At 33.1% G+C, this 23,879-nt stretch overlaps 1 protein-coding gene across 6 annotated transcripts in view; it reads right to left on the bottom strand.

The window, feature by feature from the left end:
* The window catches only part of PCLO (piccolo presynaptic cytomatrix protein), a 403,311-nt gene that overhangs the window by 121,510 nt on the left and 257,922 nt on the right, over positions 1-23,879 (bottom strand). For all 6 annotated transcript variants that reach the window (XM_055347826.2, XM_019031537.4, XM_055347822.2 and 3 more), the window contains exon 10: positions 3,863-3,988. In XM_055347826.2, the coding sequence (XP_055203801.1) occupies positions 3,863-3,988 (126 nt within the window). The remainder of the gene's footprint in view (positions 1-3,862; positions 3,989-23,879) is intronic.

Raw genomic sequence — 23,879 nt, 5'->3', positions numbered from 1 at the left:
AGTCACTCAGCACCTTCAGAATAGTACTTGGCTTATGAACATCAGAAAACCTATATGATTGCTCAATATATTTTAAATGAATGCATCGAGACAACAAAAGCTAGAAGGAATTTGAAAATACTCCTGTTTTCCCAAAGCCAACATATGCAGAATCTATGCCACTGAGTGCTGCAAAAGTGTTAGAATGTTTGACTCTGATGTCTTAAAATCCTGTTATATGCTAGGTAGCCTGATTTGATCATTCCATAATGTACATATGCATTGAAACATCACATTGTAACTCATAAATCTATACAGGTATTATTGTCAATTAAAAATCAAAATAAAACTATAAAAATAAAAGCTATACCAAAATATTTTTAAAAGTCTGTGATAAGAGAAATGAACAAACTCAGGAAAAGCAGGAGACATAGCTTTTCTGAACAACAGCTTTGTAGATTAGGGTAGAAAAGAGTACACTCTAAGAATTCTATTGCCAACCAAGTTGTCATTCATGTTTAAATAAACTGTAAGATGATATTGAATCTGTAAGGGCACAGTCTATATAATTCTGTATTCAGAAATACAGAAAACAAAGATATATATCAAAGAGATGATCAATTTCTAAGTCTGCCTGGAAGTCATTAAACAGGTGGAAAAATCCAATTACATAAACACATCATCTACTTATTTACATACGTATAATTTTTCCTTAGGAAAGAATTAACTTTAAACTATGAAATGTTCAACACCCTTATTGCCTTCAACAAATACATTTAAAAAATCAATAATCATGAATTTTTTTAATTGGAAAAAAACCTCCAGTGATATATAATTGGCATCATGATAATGCCTCACATCAGGCATAAAAATCAAGGTGGTATCTCAACCAATCTACTGCTTTAGAATTTTGGGATAATCCATAAGGGGTTGAGGATGAAGGATATAGTGTATAAATTAAACACAGAACTATAGACAAAAACAAGTATACACACACACACACACACACACACACACACACACACACACACACATACACCACACACACGTACCAGTAAATGTACTGGTCTAAACCAGGTGAATACTTGTGAATACCCATTTGGACTTGTAAATTTCTAGCTAGTTAATCTTTGGATATTAAAGGAATAAACCTTTATCATTGTCACCTGGTAGTGTAGAATACAGGTATAACCTTTTTGAGGGCGAGAAAAGATATGATGTACCATATGTTAACATTATTCCCCAAAATATTTAACGTTCAGAACCAGTATTTAAATATTGACAGTCAAGACAGTATCGTGAATCTAATAGAAATATTAACAGGTAGTTTATTAAAGAGCTATGTTGTAAGAGTAAATACAGCTGGAAATCATAAATAACAAATTATGGATTTGAATTATACAAGAACTGGACTTCAATCAGAGGATTTATACTCATAGAAAGGCCTCACTTAACACCTTGGCAAAATTTTGAGAGAATGAATAAATAACATAATTAATCAAAATAAAATCTTAAATCATACGCATACAGTTTTTAATGATTTCTCACTTAAACCAATTAAATTGCAAAAATATTAGTTCCGAAATAAAATAAGAAGGATTTAGTAGCAGTCTTAGAGCTTGTAAAATCACAAATACAATTTTAGATTTACTTTTGTTTTCTCTCTTGAGATGGTATCATATCTATTTTTAAAATTAAACTTATGAACTTAATAAAGGCCACCTAGACTACAAAGTGCAGACAGCATAACTTCCTCATAGAATATACTGCGTTGATATTGTCTTTAGAATCATGCTGATTTGTAGTATTTGTTGATTTTCATGGTGTTAATCCAAAAAAGTATATGGTATTTTATTTATAAATTATTCAAGTATTTTTGCCAAATGATACTAGACACAGTTGTTATTGCAAATGTTATTTTAAAATAAAAATAGCATGTTCATTTTTCTTCTAGGGTATACTGTGTGAAAGTGATCCTATCACTCTCATCCTTAAAAATGGGTCTTAATTTATATATCCTTATTAGACTGTAACACCAAAAATTATCATTGGGCGTGAAAGGGTTATAGTCATAGAAAACGCATATGCGCCAAGTACTTTGCTTATAATTGTTATTTCTTTATTCATACAGTCTTTCCTTTCATTGAGCTATCTGGCAAGCTCTCCTAACTTCTCCTCTTTTATGAATGCCATTAGAATATTTTTAATAATGTGCATTTATTTATTTATGATACAGAGTCTCACTCTGTTGTCCAGGCTGGAGTACAGTGGCATGATCTTGGCTTACTGCAACCTCCGCCTCCCACGTTCAAGCCATTCTTGTGCCTCAGCCTCCCGAATAGCTGGGATTACAGGCTCCCGCCACCACATCCGGGTAATTTTTGTATTTTATTTTTTAGTAGAGACAGGGTTTCTCCATGTTGGCCAGGCTAGTCTTGAGCTGCTGGCCTCAAGAGATCCGCCCGCCTTGGCCTTCCAAAGTGCCTCCCAAAGTGGGATTACAGGTGTGAGCCACCAAGCCCAGCCAACAATATGCTTTTAGTTATTTATTTGGTGATGTGCTGTTAAGCTGGCATTCAGAAAGCAAATAATTAAGCAAGCAAGCAAATAAAAAGGTTTGAGTTATAGCATTTGCCTATTTCCACATTGTAAATGCTGCCACTATAGCCAATTCAAGCTATCATCATGATGTTACTGAATTTGAAGTTGGGAAGAGATTTGTACAGAATATCTTATTGATGTGGAGCAACCTGGCTCCAGCACAACATTGTGATGAATAAATACTGCTTCTAATTTGTGTTTATTCTAATAGTCTATCAAAACGTCCAGGGACATTTTCTGGTAGGTTCCAATATATTTAATTTGAGAAAATCACAGTGAGTCAATTTTAGCATGATTAAAGTTTTTAAGCAACAGCAGACAAAATTTTATTAAACTATGAAATGACAGAAAAACATTTTTTTTCAAATAATATTATATTTAGAGTAAAAATAAAAAGGTTGTATTTACTTTGTGACAATGTTCATTATAAAAATATCACCAAAACCTTGCAAACTATATTTATGTTAGAGAATCTGGAGAATGGAAATGACCATACTATCTGATTGACAATTGAAAATTTTCATTATGTATTTTGAGAATCTAGGTCTAATATTTTACTGAATGAAAATGATTAAGTACATATTTTATGGCCCATTATCTCCTACTCTAATGTTCATTACTTTAAAACACTTTTGATGTAATGAGGCGATTAGTATCTAAAAATAGACCACACCTAGTACAGGGGTTAGCAAATGTTTTCTGTAAAGGGCCAGGAGTAAATATTTTAGATGCTGCAGACCATACATTCTCTGTCATGAATGCAGTTCTGCTATTGTTTTGGTAAAGCACCCAGGCTTGATATGTAAATTAATGATCATGACTGTGTTCCAATAAAACAGTGTTTACAGAAGCAGGCAGCAGATGGATAAAGCCTGTGGGCCATCCATAGTTTGCTTACCCAACCTTAGTGTGTACTGGATCATTTGATTTTTTTTGTAGCTCTAATTTCAACATAATTTTTCTTGGTGTTTGTGAAACATTATCACAAATAACTAAAGTTTTTTTTAATAAAATTGCCCCAGTCAGTAAAAAAGTTTTGACTAGTGTTTCTTAAACAACATACTTCTGTAGCTAACTGCCAAAAGGACAATGCAATTGAAAATAAAATGAATATATTTGTGGACATATTTTCTTTCACATTACTATACCAAAATTTCACAACTAACCATAAGGAGAGAGGTTTACCTACACAGAGAAGGATGAGAACATTTGCACATTAAATTAAAATGTATTTAATATGAGTGCATTCATTTTATTTTACTGTAAAATTCCTTATTCTTACCTTCCATAAGCTTCCCCGTCTGTTCCGCACTTCCCCCAGGAAGAATCTTGGCAATATAGGCTCCAATTTCTCCACTATGTCCCGGGATTTCTTTACCACCCACAATTCTAATTCCTAATCCATTACCTGTATTAAACAATTAGCAAATTATTAGTACTAATTTAAGAAGGGACAATAGTTATCACAAGTTACAGAGAGCACAAAAAGTAGGTCTGGTACCCAGAAGCTAAATATAACATGAATATTGGAAATGAACACCAAAACCAAAGTATGTTATTCTGATTTCAATAATATAAAATAGGATTTTCTGAGATCTTGGTAGACTCTCCAATGATTGACCTGATATTAACAAGTAATTTTTCTAATTCAGCCATATTCAGTAATATACCCAGGACTTGCCAATTTTTGACTAGGTATTTTGTAAAAATTTTATGAGAGGATGTTCCCAGAGCATACAATTCACTTATGAGACTAAGGAACATTTTACTTATAGAAGAGCAGTAATGACTATTCAAAATTGAGAAGACACAATCCAATCATACATACAATTGTAATTTATAAAGTGAAAACATGATCATAATTTATAAATTATTTATTTTTCAGCCTTAATTAACCAACTAATATTGTTTGTGTATTAACCTGACACTTTCTACAAGACACGATAAAATTATTCTTGACTGATGAACATCTTAGTAAACTGTTTCTTACTTTGCAGTACAGGTTCTTCTGGAATTAGCCACATGAAAAGACCAGGGTGAATAATTATTATGAGAAACCTAATTGAGATAAATATAAGTGTTGATATTTTTAGTTTCTGTGTTTTTTAAAAAATAGCTAAAAATTAGCAAGTATATAGAGCATGAAACATACCTAAACATGGAAAAACTACAGTGAATGTACCATACTGTAATCTTATGGGACATTGTTGCATATATGGTTCATCATTGACCTAAACATTATGTGGCACATGAGAACACTTTAATGCATAGTGGTTTTAAGACCATTATTTTGAAAGGCAAGAAACAAACACATATTAATCATGACAAATAATTAAATATTTGAATAGCTCTATTCTTTTTATTTTTTGTAGAGACAAGGTCTCACTATGTTGTCCAAGCTGGTCTCAAACTCCTAAGCTGAAGCAATCCTCCTGCCTCGGCCTCTCACAGTGCTGGAATTACAGGCTTGAACTCTTTTCTTTTAAAGCAGTGGCTCTCAAATGGGGGTGACTTTTCCTCCCAGGGTATATTGGTCCATGTCTAGAAACATTTTTGGTTGTCACCGTGGAACGATGCTACTGGCATTTAGTGGATAGAGGCCAGGGGTGCTGCTAAACATCCTACAATGCACAGGATATCTTCCTAGGATTTTCTAGGCCAAAATGTCAACAGAGCCAAGGTTGAAAACCCCTGTTTTAATGAAAGCAATGCATGTTAATTATTTTAAACCTAATGTGACTATTGGGCAATCTTGAATGTTTAAGCTATAAAAATTAGAAAGATTGACATTGTTGTAAAACTAAAACAAGAAAATCCTTTTGCAGAATTCCTTCTATAGTAACAAATGGGTTACAAATATGGGAACAGATCCTAAATAACAGTAATACTTTAGACACATATTTTGGGGCTTTCCTTCTATTTGAATATCTTTGAAAATAGTTTTTCTTTTCCCAGCAAGTCCATATCAGAACTTAGAATCCACAAATAGACTTAAGATTGCTATAACTTACAAAGGTATGGCTAAAAGTGTAGTTGCAGGCTGAGTGTGGTGGCTCATGCCTGTAATCCCAGCATTCTGGGAGGCCAAGGTGGGAGGATGGCTTGAGGCCAGGAGTTCAAGACCAGCCTTGCCAACATAGGAGACAGAAACAGAAAACAAACAAAAAAGTGTAGTTGTGGAACTTCAAAATCTATTCATTGGCATGAAGGACTTACAAAAATTGGTTATAGTTTCATTCTGCAAATGACAGTGTCTTGAAGGTGAAGTAGTTGGGTCCTTAGAGTCATCTGATTTCTAAGAGCTGAGCACCTTCTAAAACCCTCTGGTAAAGGATCAGTGATGAGAAACTGTATTTATAACCATCTCAATAAAGTAGCACAGGCACAATAATTATTTAATTTTGTAATGTATAGTCTCACAATAGTGACTTCAAAATGCTTTTGAAATATACTTCATAAGCCTCATGTCTTTGGTAAATAGAATAATACAGTCATGACAATCCTGTGAGAAATGAGACTATATACATAGAAACAATTTCAGTCATATAGTTAATTTTCAACAATTACTGTTCCTTTTGTTGACATTGCTGCTATTGTTTTTGTTTTGAGACAAAATTTCACTCTGTTGCCCTTGCTGGAGTGCAATGGTGTGATCATAGCTCACTGCAGCCTCAAACTCATGGGCTCAGGGATCCTCCCACCTTAGCCTCCTGAGTAGCTGGGATTACTATATGCCACCATGCCCACCTAATTTTTTTTTATTTTTAGTAGACACCCAGTCTGGCTATATTGCCCAGGCTGGTTTCAACCTCCTAGGCTCAAGTGACCCTTTTGCCTCAGCCTTCCAAAAGTTCTGGGATTACAGGTATGAGCCACTGTGCCCAGCTGCTATTGTTTCTCATGTAGACAATTAAGTTGCATAGGAAGATCAAGAAATTTTTGAAGAATAGAACATTAGAAAATAAATAGACCCAGGAAAAATAACATTTGTTTATTTTATAGTAGCTGCTTCTACCCTAATTTGAATGTCATGAAAAGAAATTGAATTTATATAATTTTAAAGAATTGAATCTGGATATTTTGATTTCACATTTCTACAGTTGTACTGTAATGTTTTATATTTCAAATATAGATAAAATGAATAAAAATATTTCTATAAAAATCTAACACCACTCCTCAAATCTAGAAAGCAGAATACCAATAGAATTTTTTGTAAACTCAAGAAGCAACATTAATTTTGAACTGCAATTCTTAGAAGTAAATGACCCTTGACAAGTGATGTGTATAGTATCATTGTTTTTCAACTTTTGACAAATTTTTATCAACATAAGGTCATCTCTCTGCTTTTGTTTCATCTCAAAACATTGATGAAATGCTTCTTCAGATGCCATGAAAACGGTCTTGTTCTTGTGTTCACAGTATGACAGCATACAGAGACATGTAAACCAATAGTTACTCCAGATAACATAAGTGCTTTACTAAAAAAGAAAGTCATAAGTTATGGTAATTTCACAATACATAAGCATATCTGTGGTTAAGAAAGTCTTATAGAGAAGTTTAAAATTTAGAAAACCTTCAAAGGTTGGGATATTTATAGAAAAGAGAAATTCAATGATAAAAGTGGCAAAACCATTAAGAAAATGCATTACCTCTACTAACCTTAGAATTACAACTTAAGTCTCTATGTACATTATAAGTATTTGATAAATATGCTACTTTGAAGTCACTTTAAAAATAAGCTATGCACAAAACAAACATGAGCATACTAAGGAAAAATCTTTACATTTGCATTTAAATTTACAGATTACATCTAATTTTATGTGTTTATTAATCTGTTACAATGAAAGCTCTGGCATTTTAAAGCATCACAAAGAATGTTTTATTTTCAACATTAAAATATATATTAAAATATTATGAAGTTATAATTAGAACATTACATTTGGATAAAATTAAAATACTTGTTTAATTTCAATACCCTCATATCCTGTATCTAAGCATCAAGAGAAAGCAAAATTGGTATTAATGAACATACTGTATCTTATGAATAGTTTAAATCAACTGTGTTGATTTTTTATAATAAAGTTATCCTAGAATAACAATATATTGCGTAGTTCAGTCATGTCATTGGTTGGGCTAAAGAAGAAGACAGATTATACAAATAATAATGCCTATAAAGTACCAAGAATAACAGAAAAATCCCCAAGGGATAGTTCATTAAATTTATTTTTATGTAGTTTACACATTACTTACACTCTTGAGTAAGGCTGTGAGAATTTCATTTTATATTATTTCACTGATTTATCTCTGTGTTATAAATTATACATAAAAGTGTTTAAGAAAGTAAACCAAATTATATTAAAAATTCATAGTTATTTCCCTTTTTCTCCTATCAAATGAAACAGTTTGTTCATTAATTCTCAAACATGAAGACCTAAAGAATTTTCACTATTTATCTAATTATTGGTCAGAATTTAAAAAAAAATTTCCTATAAACACAACAATGTACATCAATCACCTTAATAATAATCCATACCTTACAGTTTTCAGCAACATCAAAATGGAAACAGCACACTCATGCCAAGTTTAATCCACCTCTAATCCTGAGTATTCCAATAGTAAATTCACTTATTCCTATTAGCTTTTTCTTATCCAGCCAATTGCTCCAGGCATGAAAATTGCTGTTCAGCATCCTTTTGTTTCTAGTTTTATTTTTATTTTTTTATTTTATTTTGAGATGGACTCTCGCTCTGTTTCCCAGGCTGGAGTGCAGTGGTGCGATCTTGGCCCACTGCAACCTCCGCCTCCAGGCTCAAGCTATTCTCCTGCCTCGGCCTCCCTAGTAGCTGGGATTACAGGCTCCTGCCACCACGCCCAGCTAATTTTGTGTATTTTTGGTAGACAGGGGTTTTTGCCATGTTGGCCAGGCTGGTCTCAAATTCCTGACCTCAGGTGATGCCTGCCTTGGCCTCCCAAAGTTCTGGAATTACAGGCATGAGCCACCGTGCCTGGACTTTTTCTAGTTTTAAGTATATATCCTTTATGTACATGAAAAATTTGAAGAGAACAATTCATCTCACATTTCCATGAACTTGCATTCACACCTCTTTTCTAATGTAATCTAAATAATGTTAATATTAAAATGTTATGTACAGTTCAAAGAATGTACAAAAGCCTGTCCATATTTACAGTATATTGCATGAGATGAGTCCACGATGGCCTGCCATATGACTGAAATGACCATTGGCATGGGAAATAAGGAAGACAAGTAAAAAAATACACAAAAATGACACTGGTATTCTGGCTTTGTGGAACACACTTTTCAAATGACAGATGATGCATGCTGTTAAAGTAATTTTACTCAAAGCACATAGGATTTTATCCTCTTTATAGACTTGGAATAATTCCTACCAAGAAAATTTGTCAGGACTGCCACATTCACAAATGCATTCTTCATTCATGTAATGACATAAAGATTTTCTTTTTTCTTCATTTTAGCTTATATAAGACAATTGCAAAATTAGAAGCATAAGGACTAAATCTGAAGGGTTTGCCGGATACTTCTATAAAAGGCAATGAAAAGGAAATTTATTTCATTTAGCAGTACTTAGGGTCCAAAACAAAATGATTATTTGATATGAAACTGGATGTCACAAAATTGGAAAATAGGGTCACTTTATAGGTTTGGCCTTGATACTAAATTGATGGCAGGCCAGGACATGGGGTGAGGTCATTCACTATGGTGTTAAGGAAAATTCTTTTTTTTTTTGAGAAACACTTATGAAACTCTACGATGATGGAAATAAAATGGTGTAAACTTACATTAGTGTAAAGCTATGATGTGCTTGACAAAATAAATGTCAGTTTTCCTTATATAAAATGTAAGTAGGAAGAAAAATACTATTCTAATTCAAAATTAAATATAGTGTCTTTTGTTGGATTTCTTGACTTAATATGGGATTGTGGCAGAAATACTCTATCATGATTTCCAATGAGCCACTTTCTGGTATATTCCCTTCCGTTTGAGTGAAGGCAGAACTTGTGACTTGCTTCTTATCAATAAGATCTGGCAAAGGTGATGGATAGCCACTACCATAATTATTTTATATTGGATTCCATCTTAAGAGGTTAGAGTGAGAGATTTACTCCTGGCCTTCAAGAAGTAAGCTGTCACATGTTAGTGGACCTCACAGAAATAAACTGAGAGAGACCACTTGGGGCTCAGTTGTCCCTGGCTAACAGCAAGAGTATGGGGAATTCAGTTCCACACCTACAAGAAACTGAATCCTACCAACAACCACATGAGTTTGGAAGAGGTCTCCCAAGCTCCAGAAAGGGATACAGCACAACTAACATAGATTATAGTTTGTAAGTTCATGATCAGGGAACCCAGTTAAGCCATGCCTGGATTATTGACCCATGAAAATGACAAGATAGTGAATATGTGTTGTTTTAACTCATTAAATTTGTTATGCAGTGATAGAAAACAACACAAGGATGAAAATCATACTCAGAAATTTGTTGTGCACACAACATATGTAGACATTATTGTGGTAGCAAAATGTGCAAGACATTTGTGTTATAGTAGTTACAGCAATGATTGAGCAGTGATAGAGGGTAGGGATGAAGGGAAATGGGCTGGGTAAAATAATATATGCATATTGTATTCTATTCTTAGAAAATGCCTTTAAAATTACATTATCTCATTGGATTTTAAAATAAAAGAGCAAATGGAAAAAAAAAAAAGCCCTGTATTTTGCATGTGAGGAAAATGAGGCTTTGAGAGGTTAAACACTCCAGGCAATGCAGCTAATATAAAGGAAAGCTAGAGTGAAGCCCATATTCTTTCTCCAAAGAAGTGACTTGGCAGTGAGTCTCCTGTCTGGTTTATGCCAGTTCACTTGGTTTAGAATCAGAAGGTATGGGTTTGAGGGTAGCACACTCCAGTCCCTCCTTTCCCCATTCAGTTTTAGAGAAGAGTGATGGGAGAAGTTGCAACCAAATAATAAAAGAGAAACTACCAAGATATGAAAAAAGGTGTTGGAAGCCAGCATTTCTCAGTCAAGACCAAGGAGAGAAAATGCTTTTGGCTTAGGCAGCCCACAAGTTATAATGCATGGTTCAATCTGTAGCCAGAACTAGTTAGTTAGGAAACATTATATTTGTTTTGTCAGTATAATCTCCATTTCTCTATTACTGCATACAGTTTTATGTATGTTTATATCTATCTTTTTCAAACATTATAAAGATAAGATTATTGCATCTTTTAATATTATAGCTTTTAGCATTATAATCCAAATATGAATTGCATATATATCTGTTAAATGAATAAGTAATTGGCTTAATATTTCTATATATTGGTATGCATATCTATATAGAACAAAGTGCCTTATATGCCTGATTATGTAATAATTATTATACTAACCTCTATTTTGGAGGGAGTTGAAAACTGATTTAGAGAGAAAAGTTCTATATTTGCTGAGTCATTTTAGGTATATAAATAAAATCCAGATGCTAGATTATTTTTACACTGCAGACTGAACCTGTTCTCATCAAAATCAATTTGCCTTTGGTGAAGGAGGTATTCAATATAATTCAACAGCTTCTACTTTCCTATATATATCAGCGGCTATTTTTTCATTGAAGAGTTATTTAGTACAGTTATTTTTGGTTATTTTCATGACTCTATTAAAAATAATTACTACTATCTGGAAGGGACAAAAATGTATTTCATGGTGTTAATAACTGGGCCAAGAAGATTCAAACATCCCATTGAAATTATGCTTTAAGCAAAAAGTGAGCTGCTTTTATTTATTTTCATCTAATTTTCTATTATATAGGATGTATTGATCTTTTGTCAAAACATCTCAAAACACATGACTTTGAACAGATGGATTTTATTTGATTTTTGTTTTTGTGCCAATATTATTTTATGTTTAGTGTATTTGATTTTTCTCAATCTCTTCAGTATTGTCTTCAGAGATGGAAGAAAAGAGAAAGTAACACTTGCAAAGTTTCTCCTATGTGTCTGACACTATCCCGTAGCTTTTTTTGCATTGCCTTTCTTTAGCCACCTCCACAACATTTTGAGTTACGTACTATTCATACCATTTTTACGACAAAGCAGCTGAGACTGCTAAGGAGGGTTAGAAACTTGCCGTAGGATGTCCAGCATACAAAAAAGCTGAGAACTCATCGTTTTTCTCTTGACTTTCACATCCTTGTTCTTCCTATCTTTGATCATCACTCTAATTGTCAAGAAAATATTCTAGAAAATCAATATAAATCCTTACTCCTTTATTGAATCCCATTTCCCCTTGCTTATTTTTCTACTGCAGTTCACATACATTTTACATTTGTATGCTTATGTTTCACATTAATATTACCATCTATCCTCCTATCCTTGAATATTGTGAATGTCTTCACTCTCATGGAATCAATTATTCATTCCTTTAATTTTGTTTTATTAAGAGTGGATAAGAAAATGTGCTAAGCTACCTCCAGCTGGAAGCAAAGCCTATAATGTCACTTCCTTAGCAGGAACACAATATCCAAGCAATCTGTCAGGAGAAATGATAATGTTTCTGTGGAACTCACCCTGAGAATAAAAACTTCCTTTGTTACTGAGTAAATAAATCCACATTTTCACCAGAATTTACCAGGAAGAAATTGTGATTTCAGAAGAGATTCAATCTGAGCTTTACTCTATTTCCATAGTTTTATGCTCAATATATTCCTAAACAAGGCTTACAATGAAAAAGCGAACACTTTGGGAGGCCAAGGCGGGCTAATCACGAGGTCAAGAGTTCAAGACCAGCCTGGCCAAGATGGTGAAACCCTGTCTCTACTAAAAAACTACAAAAATTAGCCAGTCGTGGTGGCAGGCACCTGTAATCCCAGCTATTCGGGAGGCTGAGGCAGGAGAATTACTTGAACCTGGGTGGCAGAGGTTGCAGTCAGCTGAGATTGCGCCACTGCACCCCAGCCTGGGTGACAGAGTAAGGCTCCACCTCAAAAAAAAAAAAAAAAAAAAGAAAGAATATGAATACTATGTAATTGCACTGTCAAAATAATAAAATAGAAAAAGCCATCTTATATGAGAAAGGAGAAATTCAGTGTTAAGACCCACTTTGTAGCATCTGTTTTGTTCCATGGATATTCCAGCAGTTAGGATGGAACACACTTGTACTGAGGGTGACAGTTTTACTTTCTTTTGGTCTTCCACGAGAAGCAGAAGAGATGGCATAATCGTTTTAACTCTATTTTAAGAGTTGGCTGACCTGAAAAAAATTAGTTTTCTAATAAAATGTTCATATAATTGATATTGGAGAAATGTTAAGTGACTCTTAGCCATAACTTATCCAAATCACATGGAGTAGCTCACCATATTTTGCCTCAGTACCTCTTTATTTAATATATCACATTTGAGAACAGCAGTATATTCTCAAGCAAAGGTGATCCAACCTATTTATTCAAACTTCTGTGTATCTTATTCATTATGATTAAGCTTCCTTCAGAATTCAACTTTGAAGCAAACAAAACAAATTTTTTTTAAAAAGACTTCATAAACGAAGCCATATTTTCAATGATTTCAAGATGCCAATCTTCCCTATCAAATTAAACTTAGACTATTTATTTGTCTACTGGGCCCAACATATTCTGGCCCTAGCTTTGTATATACTCTGGTCCCTTTTATATACTCTGTGTTGCAGCAAAACAAAACAAACAAAATAAAAATAATCTATTATCCTGCATATTAAGTAGATAAGTCACTGAAAGGAAAGAAACAGAGCTAATTGTGGTCTAAAGGCTATAGTTAAGACTCAATATTAGATGCTGTGTAATTTTCTGGTAAAATCAGGAGGGTCGAACCACAAGTTCCCTCCCGCCCCCTGCCCCACCCCCGCCAACTGTGCTCTGATGTATCAGGTCCCCTTGCCAAACAATCCTCTTTATCAAGGGGGTCAGGGGTTTCTGTTACCTGCCAGTCTGAGGAACTATTCAGCGGAGCCAACCAAGTCTTCCTGTAGGACCTAGGGGCGCTCCAACCTTTTGATACTAAAAACCCAGCCTTGCATAGCCTTTGGTTGTTCAGTGTTCCCCAGCACAACCCCCGTGTGGCTCTGTGTCATGTGTGGTGTCCTGTTCCCCCAAACTTTGAGCATATGTGACTAATAAGCTGCTGTTGATGTCACCTGTCCAGTGTCAGGTGCAATATGCTCAGCCCTCGCCATAACCCCAGGACAGGCAGGAATCTCTCCCTCACCACCAGGATGCTTAGGAGACAATTAAATTATAAAATATTGGACAAAATATCAACCTGATAATTAATCAAAGAAATAATACTTAGAGCAACATGATATAAAATTTGGCTTCTGAACTAAGTTACAATATCTTTTCCTGAAAATTATATGATTTAAAATTTCCATAGTGAAAAATGAATGAAAAACAATTTCTTAGTTTGGGAGTGCAAAGTAGCAGAACTTTTCTGATAAGCAATTTGAGAAGATGTTTAAGGAATGTCCAAAATATTCTTTTCCTTTTACTCACTAATTTTACTTCTGTAAATATATTGTAAGGGAATAATAAACATTAAGGCAGCATTTTTTTCATTGCAGCATTGTTTATAATAATGGAAAGGAGAAGATGACATAAATGCCAATCAATTAGAAAGTGGTTGAAGCAAATAATTAAACGTCTGTACAATGTAATAAGAACCAGTCATTACATTTATATTTTTGAAGAGCTTTTGATGTAAAAGGAAAATGTATTTATTGGGCAATTTATACCATATTAAAGATATGTATCTGAACTATATTACAATGTACTTTCAACTTTTAGTGTGTGTGCACATGTGTGTAAAAAAGGCAAGAAGTAAAGGAAAAAATAGAAATTGTAAAATTATGGCTTCTATTTTTAGCTTTATAATTGTTACCACTACCATATTTTACAGGAAATATTTTACATATTACAATATATTATATTATTATATATACATACATGCAAATATATACATTTATAAGTATACATACAAGAAAAAGGTTGAGAATGATACATGCATTTATCCATTTAGCTACTATAAGCTGAGAGCGAGGTGGGCATTTGCCTTTGAGATCTCTAGCTATAAAGGAAAGCAAAGTAACAAAAATATTCATGAGAAAATGGGGAAATACGTGTTCTCTATATTCCATTGGTAAAATTATTTGAACAAAGAGAAGCATTGCAAAAATTTGTACACGTAAATATATGTACACATAGTTTGTGAAACATTTTAATTTTCAATATATAGTTTCATGTGTTCATTGTTTCATGTACATTAGTTCCACTTCAAGTATTTTGTAAGTTCTTTAAGCAATGACTGTACCACAGACTTTTCCCATACCTATCTCATATCTAGTATAAGGCTGATTCCATATTCAATATTACATATCTACTTTTTTATAGTAGGAGATAGCCCTTTATTTGTTGTGACTCTTCTTTCCGTTAGTCCACATTATTTAAAATAGATTTAACAGTTATAGAAGGTGGACAAAGTGTGTTTATAGTATTTTTAATTATTAAGGTAGAACATGAGAATTTTGTTGTAGTTGCTTTTTTAAAACTAATCTGCTAATCACAATATTATATCTTTGAGAACTATCAATAGGATATATAGAACTATTCTTACCATGCTTCATCTAGAGTCTGAATATAAATCTCTGAATAACTTCTATTTTAGGCTTGTAGATTTTCATTACAAACACTTATAATCAAGGAAAAAAGAGGAGAATATTTGTATTTGGAAGAAACAGTTATACTTTCAAGTTATTTCAGAAGAATATAGAAAACCTGTAAGTACAAAGAAAACAATATGTTTATTTTTATATTTTATGTCCCCTAAATATTTATGATTATCACTATTTTCTTTGGATTTTTGCATATATGATTTATTTGGTTGCCTAGTGGGACTAATAAATGTAGGCAAATAAGACCATTATTACAAATGTAATACATTTAATTCAAAAAATCTTCTCCTATATTTGACAGAGGGCTTATTGCTGTGTTTATTTGTATGTATGCATATATGTATCTTCCCTGCAAAATGAATATATAATCAACTCTATGTTTTCACATATTGCCAGTGTTGGAAATTCCATTGATAAATACAAGAAAATGGAAAGTCTGATTAGCTATTTTTGTCTTTTTTAAAACTGTTCTTAATCACTTCTGCTCAGATTTTTAAAATTTTAGGTAGAAAAACTTTACCACTGAGTAGCAATGAAGGCAAGGAGAGGTAAGAATTCTGTTGGTGTATAAGAATGCTTGTGATTTTTGCACATTGATTTTGTATCCTGAGACTTTGCTGAAGTTGCTTATCAGCTTAAGGAGATTTTGGGCTGAGATGATGGGGTTTTCTAGATATACAACCATGTCATCTGCAAAAAGGGACAATTTGACTTCCTCTTTTCCTAATTGAATACCCTTTATTTCCTTCTCCTGCCTGATTGTCCTAGCCAGAAGTTCCAACACTATGTTGAATAGGTGTGGTGAGAGAGGGCATCCCTGTCTTCTGCCAGTTTTCAAAGGGAATGCTTCCAGTTTTTGCCCATTCAGTATGATATTGGCTGTGGGTTTGTCATAGATAGCTCTTATTACTTTGAGATACATCTCATCAATACCTAATTTATTGAGAGTTTTTATCATGAAACGTTGTTGAATTTTGTCAAAGCCTTTTCTGCATCTATTGAAATAATCATGTGGGTTTTGTCGTTGGTTCTGTTTATATGCTGGATTACATTTACCTAGGAATCCAACACACAAGGGATGTGAAGGACCTCTTCAAGAAGAACTACAAACCACTGCTCAATGAAATAAAAGAGGATACAAACAAATGGAAGAACATTCCATGATTCCATGTTCATGCGTAGGAAGAATCAATATTGTGAAAACGGCCACACTGCCCAAGGTAATTTATAGATTCAGTGCCATCCCCATTAAGCTACCAATGACTTTCTTCACATAATCGGAAAAAACTACTTTAAAGTTCATATGGAGTCAAAAAAGAGCCCGCATAGCCAAGTCAATCCTAAGCCAAAAGAACAAAGCTGGAGGCATCACACCTCCTGACTTCAAACTATACTACAAGGCTACAGTAACCAAAACAACATGGTACTGGTACCAAAACAGAGATATAGATCAATGGAACAGAACAGAGCCCTCAGAAATAATGCCACATATCTACAACTATCAGATCTTTGACAAACCTGACAAAAACAAGAAATGGGGAAAGGATTCCCTATTTAATAAATAGTGCTGGGAAAACTGGCTAGCCATATGTAGAAAGCTGAAACTGGATCCCTTCCTTACACCTTATACAAAAATTAATTCAAGATGGATTAAAGACTTAAATGTTAGACCTAAAACCATAAAAACCCTAGAAGAAAACCTAGGCAATACCATTCAGGACACAGGCATGGGCAAGGACTTCATGTCTAAAACACCAAAAGCAATGGCAACAAAAGCCAAAATTGACAAATGGGATCTAATTAAACTGAAGAACTTCTGCACAGCAAAAGAAACTACCATCAGAGTGAACAGGCAACCTACAGAATGGGAGAAAAGTTTTGCAATCTACTCATCTGACAAAGGGCTAATATGCAGAATCTATAATGAACTCAAACAAATTTACAAGAAAAAAACAACCCCATCAACAAGTGGGGGAAGGATATGAACAGACACTTCTCAAAAGAAGACATTTATGCAGCCAAAAGACACATGAAAAAATGCTCATCATCACTGGCCATCAGAGAAATGCAAATCAAAACCACAATGAGATACCATCTCACACTAGTTAGAATGGCAATCATTAAAAAGTCAGGAAACAAGGCTGGAGAGGATGTGGAGACATAGGAACACTTTTACACTGTTGGTGGGACTGTAAACTGTTCAACCATTGTGGAAGACAGTGTGGTGATTCCTCAGGGATCTAGAACTGGAAATACCATTTGACCCAGTCATCCCATTACTGGGTATATACCCAAAGGACTATAAATCACGCTGCTATAAAGACACATGCACACGTATGTTTATTGCGGGACTATTGACAATAGCAAAGACTTGGAACCAACCCAAATGTCCAACAATGATAGACTGGATTAAGAAAATGTGGCACATATACACCATGGAATACTATGCAGCCATAAAAAAGGATGAGTTCATGTCCTTTGTAGGGACATGGATGAAGCTGGAAACCATCATTCTCAGCAAACTATCGCAAGGACAAAAAACCAAACACTGCATGTTCTCATTCATAGGTGGGAACTGAACAATGAGAACACATGGACACAGGGCAGGGAACATCACACACCGGGCCCTGTTGTGGGGTGGGGGAAGGGGGGAGGGATAGCATTAGGAGATATACCTAATGTTAATGACGAGTTAATGGGTGTAGCACACCAACATGGCACATGTATACATATGTAACAAACCTTCACGTTGTGCACATGTACCCTAAAACTTAAAGTATAATAAATAAAAATAATAAATAAAAAAAGAAAAAAATAATTCTATAACAGGATTAGGACACAGTCCGTGAGTTTATTCATGACTAATTGTCAATTTTCTTTAGGATTCTAAGAATGTCACAATCTTCCTCAGAAACTTAATGGACTCATTTATGAAATATTGATAAAATATCTGAACTATTTTCTTCAGATTTCTGAGATCTCTCAGACTATTGTTGTTTCTTTCAGTCTGATTCAATTATTTAGAATTGTTATTATGTTGTCAGATGAGTAATTCTGGCTGGTATATTAGAAAGAGGTACATTAGGCCTGCAGCTTTCTTTTTTATGCACACGAAATCAATACTATAATGGAATATTTAGAAACCATCATTTATAAGACTCTTATGCCAAAACAAATTTCATTCATTATCTGTGTTTTATTTTATCTGTTATACTTTAAATATTTAAGTATAAAAATCTTATACAATCAAAACCATTTTGAGAATGAGTAAAAAAAATTCAGAGAAATATGGTATTTTTATTACTATCTCAGGAAATACATTATAAAAAGTTGTCAAAATCATAATTAAATAGATTACAAAATAAAATAAATAAAATTTTCTCCCAAATAATGAATTGTATAGCTGGATAAAACTTTAAAAAACAACCAACCATTTCAGCATTCTGGAAATTAAACAAAAGTTTACAACAAACTAAGCAGCATTTGTTCATGAGAAGCGCTGATCTTCAAGAACACTGGTGTATTAGTCTGTTTTCACACTGCTGATAAAGACACACCCAAGACTGGGCAATTTACAAAAGAAAGAGGTTTATAATGGACTTACAGTTCCACGTGGCTGGGAAAGCCTCACAATCATGGCAGAAGGCAAAGTCACATCTCAGTGGATGGCGGAAGGCAAAGAGAGAGCTTATGCAAGGAAACTCCTCCTTATAAAACCATCAGATCTCATGAGACTTATTCACTATCATGAGAACAGCACGAGAAAAACTCGCCCCCATGACTCATATACCTCCCACTGGGTGCCTCCTACAACACACGGGAATTCAAGATGACATTTGGGTGGGGACACAGCCAAACCATATCAAGTGGGAATCTTGGTCGTACTTGGCTTGGGCTGCTTCCATCCCCAGCTAAGTTGTCATGATAATTCTATCAGACAGGGCAGGGTATGAAAACCAGAAGCTTTACTGCTGGAGGGGATGAAACAAGTGGCAGACTTGCAAATTATTTGGGGATTAAACTGGGAGACTGGGAATTGGGACATCCATAAATAGATTTAATAAGTTCTCAATATATCCCTGGGTAAATGAAGGCTGAGTGCATGTTTGGCAGAAACCAGAGAGAGCCCAAACTGTTCACACAAATCTAACCAAAAGAAGGTTACACAGATGTGCAGCACAGAGAGAAGTTTCAGTGGAAAGTAAAATTATAGTCATACTTGGAAACTGTCAGACTCACAAATTGCTTGTGCTTTTAATGTCTCTCCATTTTATATACAAATTTATCAACAAAGCTTTGCAAATCTGAATGAAGTCAAAATAATTGAATCATACCAAATAGGTTTTCCAACTACAATGAAACTAAACTAAAGATCAAGAGCAGAAAGAGACTGGAAAAATCCCCAAACATTAGGGAATGTAAAAACATGTTTCTAAATAAACAATAGGTAAAAGAAAAAATTACGAGGGAATTAAGAAATCTTTTGAAGTGAATAAAAATGAAAAAAAATGCATGGGATGCAGTAAAGTAGTCCTTAAAGGAAAATACATAGTTTTAAATGTCTATGTCAGAAAACAAGAAAGCTCTCCAACTAATAAACTAATTTTTCACCTTAAGAATCTAGGAGAAAAAAGCTAACTAACTACAAAATAAATGAAAGAAAAGATATAGATGATATTTAGACCAGAAATCAATAAAATAGAAAACAAAAAATAATGGAGAAAAATCAATAAAAGCAAAAGTTGGGTCTTTGAAAAGATTGGCAAAATTGACAAATCTTCAACTAGTTTTACTAAGAAAAAACTGAAGACACTATAATAAAAATTAGGAATAATAAAGGGCTTCACTGTGTGACCTAAGAGAAATGAAAAGGATAAAGTATGATGAATACATTTGTGACAACAGTTATAAAACATAGGTGATATGAATACATTTTTAGAAAGACTCAAATTACCAAAACTGTTTTAAGAAGAAAGAGCACATTTAAATAGTCTTATAACAAATAAAGGCATTGAATTAGTAACTGGATGTCTTACTGAAAAAGAAAGCTTAGGCCAGGTGATTTCATTGGTGGATTCTACCAAATATTCAAAAAATGAATAATACGAATTCTTCACAAACTCTATAGAAAAACAGAGCCAGGAACACTTCCCAATACATTCTACATGGTCAGTATTATGAGATTACTCAAAGATATCACAAGAACAAATCTACAGAGTAATATCCCTCATGAATATCCACAAACAATTACTTAACAAAGCAAACTAAATCATGAAAAATTGCTGGCAAGAATGCAAAATGACACACTCACCTTGACTATGTGGCAGTTTCTTAAATAGTTAGACGGAAACTTACCATACAACCAGAAATTTTATGTCTAGTAAACTAACCAATAAAAATTACATATTATGCATGTATACTAAAACGTGTATGCAAATATTATTTAAAATATGGGGAAAAATCTCACGGAAAAACAAAATGTTGACTTTTTAAACAATGGAACATATTTAGCAGTAAAAAGGAGCAAACCACTGGCACATGCTACAACTAACCTACAAACTAGTAACCTAAAAAACTAGTAAATGAGAGAAACCAGACACCAAAACTGTATATTGAATGATCCAATTTATATGAAATGCTTGGAAAAGGCAAACTTACAGAGACAAGAAGTAAATCAGTAGTTAGTTTTTGGATGAGGGATGTTGGAAGCAGAGATTGCTAGCAGCCTCAAAGGAGTCTTTTTGCAAAGATGGAAATCTCTAAAACAAGATTGTGGTGATGATTGCACAAGTCCATAAATGTATTAAAGTCATTGATTTGTACACTAACAATAGATATTTATGATATGTAAGTTATATCCAAGAAAACTGTTAAAACAATAATAATAATAATAATAATAATAATAATAATAATAATAATAATATAAAGAGCTATCCACATGTGGTACTACTGCCAACTAGGATCCAATGAGACTGTTCTAATTTGCCTCTGTTTCTAAAATCTCATAAAGATGGTGACTAATGCAGAACAGAAAATGAGCCACTATTTCCTAAGAAGACAATGCTATCTTTTCAAACTTAACAACATTTTTAGTGTTCTTCACTATTATAATTGCTAAGTCTTTCTAGCCTTGCAGATGTAGCCAGTCCATTATGGAACTGTACATAGCAAATGCCTTTTTCAAAAATCAGAAGAATTTCTTTGGCTTGTTTCAAACAGCTGTGTTTCTGAAGCCATAAGATGGAGTTTTAAATAAGAAAAAAAAGGAGACTTGTTTTTTGAGCATCACATTTTGTTCTTTCTTTTCTGTACATTTCTCTTTAAGAGAAGAGGAAATAACATTTGTTGAGCATACAGTAAGTACAAGATTTTGTGTGAGGTTCACTTACAATTATGACATACATGGAGTTCATTTTATTTACAGATGAACAAACTTATTCTCAAAATTTACATGTGTTAGAGCTGAATTTCAACAGAGATTTATAATTCCAAAACTTATTACCTATTCTTTCCACTCTGTTGCCTTGTGTTTTGCTGAGTACCTTCAAAACCATTGTACAGTTGTTGATAAACACTTATATCTTTAAAGTTAACAGGTTAAAAGTTAAAGGATATATTTTTAAAATATTTTGAACCATTTAATAGAAGATTACATGCCTGTGTTTCTCTTTGCATACATTACAAAATTATAAATCATGATGCACCTGTATAGCTGTGTGTGAATACACACCCATACATAGGTATAGGTATGAACAATAAATTTATAAATTCCTTGACTGTTGCCTCAGTTGTTCCTAAAATTTTATAGTAACAATTACTTACATTTCAGGTCCTCCTATTAAATCGTTAGTACATTAAGAATCTGGGTCTTTGTTGTGTTCACTCTATTAATCTAGCACCCAACAAAATTTAAGTCATACCATGGATGACAAATGAATGATCATCAATGAGTAAACATTTAAAAATGCATCCACTGTGAGTTACAGAAACAGTTTATTTTATGCTGTACACATTTTTTTAATAAGGAGAAAAAAGTATATTTCCTTTTCAAAAAAAATATTTCACTGCAGATATCGTTACAGCAGTGGCTTTCAAACTTTTGGTTTGGGGAAACATATCCACTTTAATATTATTGATTATCTCAAGGAGCTTTTCTTTATATACGTTACAACTATGTATATTTTCCATGTTATAAATTAAAATTGGGAATTAAAAATATTTATTAATGCATTTAAAATAATCTCATTCCATGTTAAAATAAATAATACTTTATTAAAAATAACTATTTGATAAGCAAAATTCATGAGAAGGGGAATGCTGTTTTAAATTTTTGTAAATCGGCTTAATTTGGACTTAATAGAAGGCAGCTGAATTTTCACAGCTACTTCTGTATCATATCTCTTGTGAAGTCACACATTAAATAACCTCTGAAAAACTCTATTGTATATTCATAAAAGGATCAGCATGAAAAAGGCAAATTCTGCCCTTGCATTACTATTAAAATAGTCTTGACTTTGTGGACTCCCCTGAAGAATCTTTGAGATCATGAGGGTCCCATTGACATTACTTTGAGAACCACATAGGAGAATGGTAAAAAACAAACCAAACAAAACATTACTTCTGTCTTCTATTTTGAAATTATTTTTGTTTTCCTAAATAAATTTTTTTCCTTTATTTGCCAGGTATGCTTGTTTTATATAACTTTTATAAACTATTTATAAAGTTAGAACTGTCTATTAAAATATTATAAAAGATTCATAGTAGTTTTACTATCAATAGGTTTATGTAACCAAAATTAAAATTCCCTAATGGCCATTTTCCACCATAAAAGAAAAGGTATACTACATTTTATTCTTCACTACTTCCTTGCTTACATCTTTGTCTTGTCTCACAAAGGCAGCTAAATTATTAGTTTTGATAGCTTTTTCCCTATTGATGAAGCTTTTGGATACTGCTGTTTTACTGTGAACATGAAAAAGAAACAGCAATTGTACAATTTTATTATGGAAAATTTATATATATGGAAATGTAATATAAGACTACAATAAAATCCAACGTGGTTAATCTCCAAGCTCCAACAATCAACAAATTATGTTCAATTTTATTTTATCTACATCTCCAACATTCTCTACACTTAGCTAATTTTGAAGCAAATTTCAGATATGATATCATTTGATCTGTAAATATTTTAGTGTGCATTTCCAAAAGATACACTCAGTGGTAATTATAGTTAATAACAATATATTGTATTATAGAACAATGCTAAGATAGTTGTTATAATAACTCTAGCTAATTAACATAAGCACTATCTCATGTAGTTATCACTTTGTTTCATGAAACGTATATACTTGTATATCTACTTCAAAACATCATAATGTATATGATAAACACATACCACTTTATCAATTTAAAAAATACATAAACTCAATTAAAACATTAACATATAAATGAAAGTATAGCTAACAATAAATCCTTAATATTACCAAACATTTAGTCAATCAAAGTAGGATTTTTATTGAGCAGAAAATGACACAGAGACTAGCCAGGAGTGTAAATATTCTTTGCCATCGTTTCTCT

The sequence above is a fragment of the Gorilla gorilla genome, chromosome 6, assembly GCF_029281585.2.
Source record: "Gorilla gorilla gorilla isolate KB3781 chromosome 6, NHGRI_mGorGor1-v2.1_pri, whole genome shotgun sequence".
Taxonomy (NCBI): Eukaryota; Metazoa; Chordata; class Mammalia; order Primates; family Hominidae; genus Gorilla; species Gorilla gorilla.
The sequence above is the reverse complement of the archived record's forward strand: the minus strand, read 5'-3'. Positions and strand labels throughout refer to the sequence as shown.